Source organism: Tiliqua scincoides, chromosome 6, assembly GCF_035046505.1.
Source record: "Tiliqua scincoides isolate rTilSci1 chromosome 6, rTilSci1.hap2, whole genome shotgun sequence".
Classification (NCBI taxonomy): Eukaryota; Metazoa; Chordata; class Lepidosauria; order Squamata; family Scincidae; genus Tiliqua; species Tiliqua scincoides.
The window spans coordinates 55,693,895-55,708,867 of record NC_089826.1 but is presented as its reverse complement, the minus strand read 5'-3'; the positions used below and the strand labels follow the sequence as shown (position 1 = coordinate 55,708,867).

Genomic DNA, 14,973 nt, shown 5'->3' with positions numbered 1-14,973 from the left:
TGAGTTCTGTTTACAGCATAGAAGGGGTGGGGTTGGGGGAATCATATATGTTCCTAGTCTTGTTGAGATAGCAAGGCAGGAGACCTCAAAAGAACTACAGGTGATAAAACACTGTAGAAACTGGTCGATATAGTGATTTGCACCTATATGTGTGCCTCTAAAGCATTTTAATGCACACAAAATATGTTGGTTTATATAAATGAAGGCATTATTAAATTTCTGTTCAATGAATACCCCAGGGTTCCTGCCATTGGTAGCTTACCAAAACTCGATAAACCTTGGTTTCTTCTTCCTGGCCATCCAGTTCTACTGACACCATTTTATCATGGTTTCAGATTCTGTCCTGAAACCATGACCAAAACATGTAGATCTATTATTTGTTATATATTTGAAACATTAATAGTACAGGCCTATGCATGTCTACTCAGAAGTAAGCTCCACTTAGTTCTATGGTACCTACTTCCAGGTAAGTGTGTATAGGATGGCAGCCTACAGATATTACCATTAAAGTGAAAAGGCAACTATTTGTAGACAACATTACTATGGTTACCCTTGATGTCTCCCTATATTCTTTCAGAAGCCAGAGTTTTACTTGAGAATGCTTTAGATCCTTGTTTCAGGATTCGCTAGTGTTTTTTATATCTAGCCAGCATTATTCTAAAGAAGAATTATTTTTGATTAAGATACTGTTTTTATGTCAAGTGAAGAGCATAGCTATGAACAGTGTCTCCTGCCTAGCTAATTGAGTTAGGGCGCAATCCTTATGCTGGCATAGGAGCCCCGGGAAGGTCACAAACGTGCCATAAAGCACATTTGCGCCTCCGTGGGAGGAAGCTGCATCAGCGCATCTAGATGCGCCGATGCACGGAGGCCAGCAGAAGCCTCCACGGCGGCTTCCTTGCCGCCGCTTGTGCCAGCGCACCCACGCTGACACAAGTGGCGAAGGTAGGCTTGGGTGTGTGTGGAGGAGGCGGGAGGGAGTCTACTGTTTGGCACAATGGAGACAAAATAGCAAGGGAGAGAGATGTGGTGTTAGTCTTATAGATAACTTGCCTTTGTTTATTGTTCAGAGATATGCTTCCTAACATATACGTAGTACTTGCATAGTCAGGATGTGATCAAGTCAAAGTAAAGCGAAGTACAATTGATTTCAGTGGGAAATTAAGCACATGTTTTATTTCCTCTAATTTAAATTAATAGGACTCAGGACTACTTAACTTTTTCTTAATTTGATCCATACTCAAAACTTTTTAACTCAAATTTTTGCAAACTTCACTGGGCAGACAGGCAGCCAAATCAAACATCCGTTCCCACACTGCTGTGCCATTGCGGACTACACTGCACCTTGCAGGGAATTTTTGGCTGCTGAAATAGGGGAACAATTAAGCAAGGCAAAAGCAGCTGCAGTGGGTCAACTTGGACCTGCGCCAGCAATATCACTGGTGCAAGTCCATGTTGATCCTTGCAGGTGGGTCAGGCCCAGGAAGGGCCTCAAGATTCAGCACATATCAGCCCCATAATCCAGCCCCCTTCAGGTCCAATCTGCCCACCCCATCCACATCCTGTTCCACCCTCCTCCACCCCATTCAACCCTCTCCCTGACTTCCCCCCACCCTGTTCTGCCACCCCCCACACCAGGCTTACCTGGTCAGGGACCTCCATCATTCCGCTTGTGCACATGGGAAGGCTCTTGCTTTATGGCACTTTTGTGGCAGCCAACACTGGTGGAACATCTTTCCTATCAATAGGGTTGGACTGTAAGCTAATGTAAGTTAATATTTCTTATAAATAAGCTGATAAGCTAAGCAGGAGTCATGGAACTTCAGACTCCCCTTTACTGGGCTGAAACATTAATAAACCTCAACCCAGGCTGCATTCTGTTTTCCTCCTTACTGCACTCGTTAAAGAAACTGCAGGTGAGAACTCACCAACTCTTGGGCATGACATGTCATTGCTTCCATTTCAGGCACAGAAGGCCAGGCAGAGCCCCACATTGTTTGCCATGCCAGGAACCTTCAGGTGTCCATCTTTTTACTCTGACCTGTCCTCTGACCTGAGCACTCACCTTGCCACAAGGACTACTTAACAAGCAATTCCTAGGGCTGCTAACCAGCCAGGGGTTGACCTGGAGACTCCCAGAATCAGTCTTCATTTCCAGATGTCTACTGAAGTAATTCTAGAAATGGCCTACCTGATTTAATGACACTATGATGGGGGGGGGGGGAATCTCCTGGAATAGCTTTAGTTAGAATTGGCAACCCTAGCCACTCCCCCACCCCCTCCAAGGCATAAATGCTGATGGAGTTTCCTATCACCATGCAGACATCTTTTTCTGGGTTCTGTCCATTTTACCTAGAAATCTTAGCAAGTTGATGTTATTGTTTCCATGGTCTAATAAAACAAGATAGAGTAAGACCTAGATTCAAATCACTGCTCAGCCTAGAAAGCTGCTTGATGGCCCAGGCCACAGGTGATCCTTTCTCATAGGGTGTGCAAGGATAAAAATGGAATTTATAATCCCATGTACACTACTCTGAGCTTGTTGGAGGAATGATGGTAAAAAGATGCAATAATATTTATATTTGCATGTAGCTAACATCGCCAGTTCCTTTCCAGCCAGTATTAATCAAAGTTAATTAGGTGTAATCATTAGGGGGTTTTGAAGATCAAAGCATGGATGAGCTAACAGGAAGCAAAATACACAGTGACAGCCAATCGAATAATTCACAATAGATTAAAGGGACATAATTTATTACCCAGTTTGAGTAGGAAAGGGACGTCAAGAGAATATTTTTAAAGAGATGTTAAAAAGTTAAATTACCATTCCCCTCTGAAGCATTTAACATACTAGTTGAACTTACCTTCTACTGTGGCTGACTAGAGAGCATCCTACAAATGTAATATTCCCTTCCATAAACACTTATCTTTTGCTCAAGCATATGTATGTATAAACTTGCGTATTATTACTTTAAAACATAAGGGTGATGTGTGGGAGCACTTCCATAACTTAACAAGAAGAACACCCAGGAAACTATCCCAGTAGCATATTGAAATATTGCCTTTACTTAACCTTTCTGTGAAGGTTCAACCCCCAGCCCACTGAGCTAGGAAAAGTGAAAAGGGGGTGGATATGATGCAATACAGTAGAACCTCCAAAGTTGACCACCTCTCTATAATGACCACCTCCTTAAGTTGACCTAATTTTCACAGTATGGACAGACACTGCATATACACTATGGGAGACCAACCTTTCTATATTGACCACCCCGTAAGTTGTATCTTGACCACTTCGACCATTGCACAGAGTATTAATTTACCCTCCGTAAGTTGCCCACTGAACGCGAAACTGTGGGCCTGTGTTTTGTCTGGTTTGTCCCATCTTGGAAAAGCAAGAAGCTACATGACAATCCCTCCCCTATGCCTGCTAGCGTGTGTGTGAAAGGGTTTTTATAGGTGGGCGCACTGCTAATAGCCTTGGTGCCCTTCGGGGAGAAAGGCGGAATACAAATCTAATAAATAAATAGCTAACAGCCCTGTGCTGGCTGCCGATTGTACCTGGACACGTACCAAGTTGTGAGGGACATGAGGTTGCTTGTGCTTAGATCCTTCTGGAGCACTTCACAATCCCTTCTGGTCTTCACCACTCAGAAAAGTTTAGTGTCATCCACAAACTTGTCCACCTCCCTGCTTATCCCTGTTTCCAGGTCATTTATGCAGATGTTGAAAAGCACCAGTCCCAGGACAGATCTTTGAGGCACTCCACTTTCCACCTCTCTCCACTTTTTTTGTCAATTGTCCTTTGACACTCACTCTCTGTTTCCTGATCCTCAACCAGTTCCCAATCCATGAGAGGACCTGTCCTCTTATTCCCTGACTGTGAGATTTTCTCAACAGCTTTTAGTGAGGGACCATATCAAACACCTTCTGGCATTTAGTGAATCTGAGAAGACCTAGTGGAGGCCAGGCAGCCTAAGTAAAAAAGTGTGTTTTTTTAGCTGTTGGGGCTATGTAACATGCTACATTCTGTGGGCTGGCAAGGGATAGCACTGGTCTGCCTGTCTACTATGAAACCAAGTATTTTTTTTTTTTTTGCTTACAAGTTTTTTTAAGCTTATGAATTTTCAGGGTTTTTTTTAAACACTGATTGTGGGCTGTTTATTCTCTGTCTCTTGATATAGATATAGATGATATAAATAGTAAGCATCACAAGAGGATCAATTCTCATTGATATCTGCAATAAAACTTTTAAAAAATCCAATCTAAATAATAACTTGGCCTTGCATTTGTTGTCCTGGGAGCTAAACAGGATAATAAATAAAGGCCTTTTCCCCTATATGTTGACCACCTTCCTATGTTGACCAATTTCCTCCAGTCCCTTGGGTGGTCAACTTAAAGAGGTTCTACTGTATTTGCTCTCACAATAATCCTGTGTGATCCTCTTATTCTTCCCATTCTATAGATGGGAAACTGCTAAAGAGAATCATTACTCAAAGGTGAGCTCTTTGCCCAGTTAACAGAGGTAGGTTGAAAGAGATCCTTTGATCTACCTTTGATAGTTTGAAAGGTTGTCACCAGATCCTTGAACAAGACTATGATAGGCATTTGATATGAAAGTCATGCAGTTCGAAATCCAGCCCTCTAGTCACTGGATCACATTGTTTCTTTGTTATGATAGTGATATTTTAAGCCATGCATTATTTGTATGCGTGATTTGTACAAAGTAGTACAAGCTGGCTTGCTCCTAACCTCGAGGCTTCGCAGCTTTGTTTACTGCAGAAGTTTTCCAGGTGAAAGTTCATATTATAATGAGTGCAGAGCTCATTCTAAAAATGGCTGAAGTGCATTGGGAGCTGAACCCAACTAAAGGGGACCCATCTTATTAACGATGAGCAGGTTTTATAATTTTGATTGGCTGGAAGTGCCATGGGGAGATGGAGATTTAGGTATTGTATGTGTTTTTTAAAAAACGATTCCTTGTTCATGCCTGTTTCTAGTCACTTTAAAAATCTGATCTCTGCAGTAGTTTCAGAACTGTAGGCTGCTATTTCCAGTAAATCAGATACCAGCTGGCTTGGAACAGAGTCTAAATATAGACAGAGGCACTTTGCATTTCAGTCAGAGGGAAAAGATTCATACAGATGATGAATGATTTTTGTGCAGGGGAAATGTTGCCAAATTGCCTTTTTCAAATGCTGTATACTTGTTATAAAATGACATTTTGAGCCAGTATGCTTCAAGGATGGCTTAATCTCCTTTACAATACATGGAAAAGCTCCTGTGTGAGAGTAGGAGGGTAGCCTTTGAAAAAGGACAAGAACTTGCTAAAATTCATGTACATCAGAAGTAATATGTACATTCATGTACATCAGAAGTAATATCATTATCTGCAAAACTGTGTCCACAATAGAGACAGTCACATAGCCAAGTACCAGAAAAGACAACTTGCTGAGTTTCACTATGATGATGATGATTCTTATAATGTGTTCACTGGAGCTTTCTTCCAGGAAAGTATGTATAGGATTAAAGCCTGGATAGCCTACTTTTTAAAAATGAAACTGTTGTCAGTTTCAAAGCACTCTCTGCTTCAGATGTCCCAAGCTATTGCGGAATAATACATCATACTGAGGGTGGAGAAGAGCTTCCAGCAATATGTAATGAGGGGCACTGAGGGAGGAAGTGATCTCTGGTGTAACAGGATGGATGCTGAAAGTGTTCAAATGTGTTGTCCCTTTTTTTAATCTATAAAATGTTGGAGGGCATATGCTGTTGATATCGACTGTGGGCAGGGACACCTTGCAGACTTGATACAAAACAGAGTTTGGATTCTGCCTTGGTATTGTGTGAGAATATGTAAACTTTGTTTGCATAAACAGCATTAAGTAGCAAGATTTCACAGTTAAGGATGAAAATGATTTGTAGGAAAGAAAAACAACAACTCGGCTGCACTGCTTTATTTTCCTTTCAGCAAAATCTGTGGTGTCTGCAGCAGATCAAAATGCCACAGAGGTGTTAATAAGGTACTTTATATGCGCAGTACAGTTTCTCAATGCAGCAGCTTAGGGCTCACTTTGGCAGCAAAACAAGTTGGCACGAGGGGTGTTGAATTCTCTGCAGTGGCAATGCATAAGGCTGGTTGTAAACAACAACCAGTAAACCTGGGATTTGTGTCTTCCATGATAATATTGCAAAAAGAACATTTTCTTCCTGTCTTACTATTTTCTGGCTCAAATACTGCCTAAGATTTTTAAAATACATCTCTAGCATAATGACAGATATTTAGGAAACTTTAATAAAAATGCCATTAATTTCAGCTTATAACTTAAACAACCTATCCTGCACATGCCCGATCTCGTCTGATCTTGGAAGCTAAGCAGGGTCAGGCCTGGTTAGTACTTGGATGGGAGACCGCCTGGGAATACTGGGTGCTGTAGGCTTATACCATAGTCTTTCGAGACTGAAGGTTGCCAACCATTTTGGAACAGTCCTGTTCACCCTGGTGACTGGGTGATCTTGAGCTGCCTTATGTCCAGATTTGTGACCTTTCTCTGTGCATCATAGCAGTACTCCGTGTGGAAGCTGATCCTGTGTTTTGAATATGGTATTGAAAATATTCAATTTCTGTAACATGCTAAAAACTGGAAAGTAATCCAGTGTTTTTCAAGGCACAGGAAGCTGCTGTGATCTCCCTCTGGCCACAGCATCAGAATGAGAAGTTCTAAGCCTTGGCATAAATAAAGGTACATGTATTTATAAATAAGTCAAGGACCAACCCAAGACCTCTTGCTGCCTGAGACAACATGCCAAATGCCTCCCCCTTACTTGGTGAGGTGCCAGCTTCTGCTCCTCTCACACTAGCCCACTGCTCTCCTCTCCTCCACACTTCTGTTCTGTTCCCCTCTTCCTTTTCCAGTTCAGGAAGTGGGAACAATCAGAAGAGGATCAGGGGAGGCAAGCAGGTGGACAGAGGTGGGAGCCCCCTCCAATCTGCTGCTTGAGGCAACTGCTTCAGTTAGCCTCATGAATGGGCCAGCCCTGAATAAGTTCCACTTAGTCCACTGGGATTTGCTCCCAATTAATTGTGCATAGGATTTCAGTCATCAAAAACATGGTTTGCAATATCATCCTTTTTGAATGCGGAAACCTCCTGCTATCTTTCTGTCTCTGTGTTTGCAATTGAATTAAATTAATGTGCATACACTGAGGGATGAGATCTTTGTGGCATAAGGTTGATGTAGAATTTGGGATTTTCGGATTTACTATTTGTCAGCTATGATACTCATCAATGAAAACATATATTTTTGTAATCTAAACTATATTGATGATATTCCATAGGTTCCTGGGCAGATCGCTCACCATTGCATGAAGCAGCGAGTCAGGGGCGTCTCCTTTCTCTAAAAACTTTAATTACACAGGTAAAAGTGCTTTTTTTTTTAAAGACAGTGGGTTGAATCCTCATTAGAACATTAGTCTTAAGAAGTCCAACATAAGGAAGCCTTTTCTGTTTCTTTCTCATGTCCATTTCTTGGCTTTTTCCATGCATTTCCATCCTGGGCTTTCAAACCACTCTGTCATAAACCTCCCTTCCTGCCTTTGATAATTGCACTTATTACTATCAAATATGACCACAATTCACCTGCAAGTGCAATAAGAACTACGAAATACGAGGAGGTCACCATGTCATTTTCCTGTGTAGCATTTAAGTTTCCTGCAAGGTGTCTCCCTCTGTTGATGGAAAAAGTATAATGCTAGAGATGGATGTAAACTGGATCTCTGTTTATCTTTATTATCTACAGTTTCAGGATTAGATAGGGGTCTTCCCCAGAGCCTAATGGATCTAATCTGATGCTCAGATGAAAATAAGATAAATAAAGGTTATGGGTGTGGGGAGGGGGGGCAGAGAACCATGGATAACCAGATCTGTGGATAGAGAGGGATACCTGTATTGTGAAATTTTGATTGTAGGAAGGCAGAAGTATATCTTTTACTAGGAGATTGAGGCCCCAATCCCATCATCTCCCTCCCCCTCCAATGCAATTGTGCCACTAGAGCTGATGCTGCATCCAGTGGGGAGGGGTCAGTTCCAAAGGTTTCCTTTGAGTAATGGAACATTTGTTACCTTACCCAGGAGTAATCCTCTGGCACTGGAAAGGGTCTGCTCAAACATGCACCAGTGATTTTGTTGGTGCAAATTTGAGTAGACCCAGGAAGGGGGATAGGAAATAGGTAGTGCCGTTTCCACTGATCCTGCCACCTTCCAGACCGCATTCCACCCTCTCCTCACCCCCCTCCCATCCCCTGCACTGACTTACTGATACCTGTAAGGAGGATGTGGAGACTTTGCTGGTATAGAGCTGCAGCTGCTTGCAGCTTGTGGAAGCAGCCCAGCTCTGCAATACAGCATGTACTCCTTTGTGTCAACTGTGAAGGACCTTATACAACTGGAACACTGTTTTCAGTGGTATAAGGCCTGTTGGGCTCCTTGGAGACAATCCTATGCACACTTTTCTGGGAGTGAGCTCTGTTGAACTCAGCTCTGTTGAGTGAGCTCAGTGAGACTTCTGAGTAGAAAGGCATAGGATTATTTCGTGAACAGATTTGGTTATAATTATTAATATTTTTCTTTTCTTTAGGGATACAATGTAAATGCTCTAACAATTGATCAAGTGACTCCACTGCATGAGGCATGCTTAGGGGATCACGTAGGATGTGCTAGAATCCTTCTTGAAGCAGGAGCAAACGTAAGTATTGTTTTCTCTGATAATATCTGCACTACTACCAGCTTGAATTAGCTAGAAGACATTGAGGAGCCTTTACAAATGTTGGAGTACTGGCACAATATTCAACCAGTAAGCCATCCTATTAGACAGCAAGCCACTATGTTTTGTATTAGATTACATTTTGCAATAGGCATTTGGGCAATCCATTGGATACATGTAGAATTTGCTTATCCAAAGATTCAAAAATTTAACCATATAATTTTGCAGTTAGTACATTTTGTAGCAACACTACTTTGCTTTGGGAAGCACACAAGGCTTAAAGCCTTGTTGCTTGATGGAGTGCAAGGAGCAGAGGCACTCTGAGGGTTGAGGGAAGGAACTGGAGCAGCAAGGAGTCAGAGAGGCAGAAAAGAAGAGACGGCAGGCAAGGTTTCAAATGTGGATGCACGGGGGAAGCCAGAAGCTGGAATAGATCCTTGCCCAGCCTCCACCAAGCTTTTTATTGACTCTCAAGCAGTACAGAACAAGCTGAGTTTACTGTCGGTCAGAGATAGCAATACTATAGTAACACATTCCTGAGCTCTGAGCACTTCTCCTTATCTCTAATGCTAGCTCATCCTGTTTACTAGGTAAAAAGCAGTGAACAAGGTTGTGGCTCAGAATGTGTTCTGGCCAAAGCAGGTGTGCCTGCGGTTGCCAAGTTCACTAAGCCTCTATGTTACTATGCATATTTCCTACACATTTCAGATCAAAACTTTCTTCAATAGCTTGACAACATACTGTCTTACTTCTTTTCCTCTTTTGTCATCGTATATATTGCATCAGTTAAGGACTTTTTTATCCTTCATATTTTGCCATTGCCTTCCAGTGACCTTTATCACAAGTATTTGGGTTCCTTCATTGGACAGATCTTGTTGTTTTCTGCTGCAAGCCAAAATGGTGGACGGTTCAGAGAATTGGGTATTCTTGCTGTAACCGCATCTTCTTGAAACATAAAGAAGCACAACAATGACAAAAGATACAAATATTCCCCAGAAAAAAAAATACAAACAAGTATTTTATTCCTGATCATGGACCTATCCAATATTTTAGGTGAATGCTACAACAATTGACGGAATGACACCGCTATTCAATGCCTGTTCAAGAGGAAGTGCATCCTGCGTAGAACTTCTGTTGGAGTATGGTGCCAAAGCTCAGTGGGAAACATGTCTTCCTTCTCCAACTCATGAAGCAGCCAACAGAGGTGAGAAATTATAACTGAAATAGATCAAGAAGTGCATTTTTCATTATAAATACAATTTCTTGTTGGTCGGGATACTTACATTTTATTTTGATCAGGTCACAGCAATTGTCTGGAGTTGTTGATCTCTTGGGGCATAGATGTTGACCAAGACATTCCTCACCTGGGAACACCTTTATATGCAGCTTGCATTTCACAGCAGAAACAATGTGTACATGCGCTTCTGCATTCAGGTACATTTTAATTTTAAAACTGCTTGATCAATATATGGCTATGCTCTTTTTTCTTCTCTGAGTAGGGAGAAATTTCTGCGTTTGGCTTCTTCTGGAGGAGATAGTGCACTAGAGGCTTATGGCATTTCTGTAATATTCGCAAAACAACAATTAGATCATAGGTAAAAAGAAGCAGCATGTGCAGTGGCAGCAGGTTTACTGTTTCTCATTAGATCCATCGAAAGAGGAGGACCTGTACCCCACTGTGCCTTCAGCCATCTCTGTCTCTCTCCTTCTGTTTCAAACAACAAGCAGCTATTTTTTTTCACATACACCTTACATCAGCTCTGCCCTTGTGCCAACTTTGTCTCAGATAATTTCTAAAGGATTTTGTACATCTCTAGAATAGTATAATTCATTATCCACATAAGTAATTATGACAACCCCAGCTGTTGTACTACTGAAAATATCTTCTACTGCAGAATCAATATCTAGATTAGATCAAGAACCTAATGTCTGAGAGTTAAGAGTTAGAGTCAAGCACTAGGATTTGTCTCTGTCACTTTAATTAACCTATATTCTCCTTTTCCGTTACAATCTACAGGTGCAAATGTACAAAAAGGAAAGTTTTTGGAAACTCCACTACATGGAGCTGCAAGGCAATCTAGTGCAGAAATAATAAACATGCTTCTTGAATTTGGGGCAGACATAAATGCCAAAAATACAGAGTTTGAACGACCTGTAGATGTAGCTCCTCCACACAGTTTGGTGGAAAAAGTATTGCTTCTACATGAAGGTAAAGCAGAAGTATATATGTATATTTATCAGAGTAACCACGCCTTGAGAAAAGGGTTTCTCCATGTTTAAGATTTTTAAAAGAGGAAGCTACTTACAAGTTGTGGAAACAATGATAGCAGAACCAGTCCAGTCAAAGACACATTAAAAACAACTTTCACAAACGGAAAAGGAACATCTTCGATTATGGAAAACTTTTGCCTAGATTTGAATTCTCCCAGCCTCTTTTCCCAGTGTGAAGTTTGTTGGAAAACAGGTTTTTCTATATTATTATCTTTTACATGAATTATAGCCATGAAGTTTTCTTTTCCTAAGTTATATGAACATTTTCACTAACTTTATCCTCCATAAAAACAGAACTATGTATATTTATATATGAGGCAGAACCTATGGGACAATATTTTTTTTTCTGTTTCTATTTAAAAGAATATAGAGTACATCTGAAACATACTAAATAATGTAATTTTTGACAAATGTAACCTGTAGCTTTAATCATTCTCAGTACAGTAGATTTTGTGCTCATACCATACAGAAAGTGGAAACCCAAAAGAGTAACAGTTTAGGCATTTGAAGAAGTCTTGCTGAATGTTTACAGGCAGAGCTTTCATACAATTAGTTAATTAAAATTGAAATAGCTGTTATGGAAACCTGTACTAGGAAGTGAAAAAAATACATCTTGGTAAAAATGGAAGGCACATTAACATGAATGTGTGAGAATGGCAGTTGTGGTACATAGCGGGAAGTGGTTGGTGTTGTTTTACTTTGAATTAGTTTAAAGTTTCCATTTGGGTAGACTAACATACCATACTACCTGGGGAAAAAGGTGCCTTTTGTGGTGGGTCTCTTATATTTAGTAGGGGGAGAGCAACTATCCCTATTCACCCCAGCACAGTGTCTCTTCTAGTGACTGTTGCTGGTCTACTCAGATGTCAGTCTCATTATGTTCAATGGAGCTTACTCCCAGGAAAGTGCATACGACTGCAGCCTTAGGGCATCATATGCAACTTTCCAGTGCAGATGCAACTGCAATGCAGCCCTCAGGTAAGGGAACAAACATTCTCTAACATTGAGGAGGCCTCCCTGGCTGCCACCTCACTGTAGGGTGCAGTGCATGCCCTGTTTGCACAGCTGCATCAGTGCTGGAGAGTTGGATAGGATTGGGCCCATAGATTGTGAGACCTTTTGGGACAGGGGACCATTGTTTTATGAATGTTTTATTAATTTATTGTTTTGTAAACTTATTCTTCTTTCGAATACCAGCATATAAATATTTGTAGTAATAATAGTATCTTAAAAATATATAATTGTGTCATAAGCACACACTGTGAAACCTTGAGAATAATTAACACTCAATTTTATGTTTTATCCACTTGCAGCTACTCCGTATTCTCTTTGCCAACTGTGCCGACTACGTATCCGAAATTACATAGGAAGAGCCAGGTTGCATCTTGTTCCACAACTCCAGTTGCCAACCATATTGAAAGACTTCTTATTGTATAGATAAAGTAGTGACTAACCTTTAAAAATTTGAACAAGAATGTTACTATATGTTTTACGTGAACAATTGTTTGGATAGGGAAGGAAGGGCATAAACTGACTTTCATATACTAACATAAATTCCTGACAACTGAAATGCAACAGTTGTTAACAACAATTTTGGGGATCCCTTAAATAACCCAGTGACTAGGTGCTCATATAATAAAGTTAGAATTTATTCATGTTCTGGAACTGTACTTTAACATAGCATGATTAACCACTCCACTGCTGAAATACATTTTACCTATGTTTAGGGCCTTCCCAGATGATTGATTCTTATGTAGGGAATAGGCAGCTGTAATTAAGGCCCAGATCAAATGTGCAAAAACCTATGTGGAAATCAGCATTTCTCTGGTGGGGTCAGTCAGCTGAAGGTGGGTCAGTCAGCCGAAGGTGGGTAGCTCCTCATCCCAGGCAGGCAGGTCAGGCAAAAGCTTCCTGTGGTGAGGAGCACCCCCTGGCTTCCCAGACTGACCTCGCCTCATAGGAAGCAGGTGAGGCTTTCAAAACCCACGTGTGTTTCCTTATCCATGACTTTCCCCCCCCCCCACAATGAGTTCTTTTTTCACTTCTTAATCCATGAGTTTGGAATCTTCTATATGGGTTTTGAATGCATAGTCAGAAACTTAGGTGGTTGTCTGATATCTGTGAGTTCTGACATGTTAGATGTTAGGTGAGATAGGCCACAATCCTAACCCACTTTCCAGCACTGACATAAGGGCAATGCAACTCTGAGATAAGAGAACAAACATTGCCTTACCTTGAGGGGGCCTCCATGACCGCCCTCCAACTGCAGGATGCAACACATGCCCCACTGGCACAGTGCTGGAAAGTGAGTTAGGATTGCGCCCATAATGTCCTAGACCAGTATTTACTAACTTGTGATACACATACTACTGGTGGTATGCAGGGTTGTGTGTGGTGGTACACACAGCACCCCCGGACACCCACCACCCAGCATCAGAACTGTGACAAACAGTGGTTTTGTGCACTTGAAAAAGCCCTCTGCCTGCCCTGAGCCTCTTTCCAGTGTTTGTTCTGTCACATATGACTTCCCAACATGGAAATAATTGGCGATGACAACATCACCAGCTGTACCTCTGTTCGGTGGACATCTGGGGATGACGGTTGCAAAACATTGTTCTAGTCTGTCTCTTGAGGAAGATTGGACCAGTAAATTTATTGCCTCAGAAGGGAAACTCCTACCCTTTCAACAGACAAGTGCTGCTGGGATATGTGCAGACACAGGAAGACAACTGCAGGATGCTCGACAGCACCAGAGAAAGGACTACTGTAGCTTTTTCCACAGATAAACCCCTGCACTGGAATGAATGTGTGGTTGCAAATCACATGTGAGTTGACTCTCACAGATGTGACTGACAAATATCATTTCCCAGGGATGTACTGCATATTTGGGCTAGGCCTAATTTGTTGTAGAGATTCCAGAGTCTTTCATCTAGCAATTGCCAAACCAATCCTATTCATATTAACTCATAAGGTCATTGTGTTCAATGAGTTTCGTTCTAAATTAATGTACATAAGATTGCAGTCTGAGGCTGCATCCTTGTACATACGTTCCTGGGAGTAAACCCCATTGAACACAATGGGACTATCTTCTGAGTAGAAATGCTCAGAAGTACAAAGTGTTAGACAAGAGATTCTGGTCAGATATCAGGAAGAAATTCCTGACAGTAAGGGCAGTTTGGCAGGAAAAATAGACTGCTAAGGGAGGTGGTGGATTTTCCCTTGCAGTGGATCTTCAAGCTCAACAGGGTACCTGCTAGAGATGCTCTAGGAAGATTTCCTGCTATAGGCAGGGGGTTGAACTAGATGACTTTGTGGGTCCCTTCCAATTCTATGATTCTATGCCTGGTATTGAACTGTAAATCAGTTTCACTGGAATGGCATTTTCCTGCCACTTGCAAGAAGTATTTATTGTTGCTGGAAACATTAGAATTTCCTAGGAATGCTTCAAATTCTTTCCCCATTCACTCTCATTCCTCAGATGAGCACACCAGGTGAAGACTCAGACCCTTTTTTTCTTCCAGACAAGAAGTCTCAGCCCTTAGTGGGGGCATTTGTCCCTTTAAATGGTATTGCTCTGTCACGCTCAGCTCCCCTTTCCCATTCATTAGAGGAGACTGCAGGTGAAGAAGGAAGGAAGCTGAAGTAGCCAAAGCAACAGTTTTTTATATGGACACAAGCCTTTTTAACAACTGACTGCTTTGTGTCTAATCCAGACACTTACACAGAGTGGTGCTATACCACTTAGGGAAGCTTTTACGAGCTCGTATTTTGAAAGCTTTAGAGCCTGTATGTCTGATTAAGCCCTTTTGTTCCTTTATATATTTTTGTTTGTTTTGTTATATTCTGGTTCAAGAAGTCAGTAATGTGTATATGTAGAAATGCAGGCTGTTAAGTGCATTCTATACATATCTAAAATCTGAAGACAATAAAAGAAATAAATGTGTCA

The 14,973-nt window shown here is 41.4% G+C and overlaps 1 protein-coding gene and 1 pseudogene across 4 annotated transcripts in view; both read left to right on the top strand.

Moving 5' to 3' along the window:
* The window catches only part of ASB5 (ankyrin repeat and SOCS box containing 5), a 31,131-nt gene extending 16,158 nt beyond the window's left edge, over positions 1 to 14,973 (top strand). For 3 of the 4 annotated variants that reach the window (XM_066631653.1, XM_066631654.1, XM_066631655.1), the window contains 6 exons: positions 7,333 to 7,412; positions 8,631 to 8,738; positions 9,810 to 9,960; positions 10,056 to 10,190; positions 10,774 to 10,965; positions 12,341 to 14,973. In XM_066631653.1, coding sequence (XP_066487750.1) covers positions 7,333 to 7,412; positions 8,631 to 8,738; positions 9,810 to 9,960; positions 10,056 to 10,190; positions 10,774 to 10,965; positions 12,341 to 12,468 — 794 coding nt within the window. In that variant the 3' untranslated portion in view covers positions 12,469 to 14,973. Of the gene's footprint in view, positions 1 to 4,839; positions 4,944 to 7,332; positions 7,413 to 8,630; positions 8,739 to 9,809; positions 9,961 to 10,055; positions 10,191 to 10,773; positions 10,966 to 12,340 lie in introns of those variants that run through there. The other variant, XM_066631656.1, reaches the window with a different exon arrangement.
* LOC136656671 (5S ribosomal RNA) lies at positions 6,311 to 6,434 on the top strand (annotated as a pseudogene).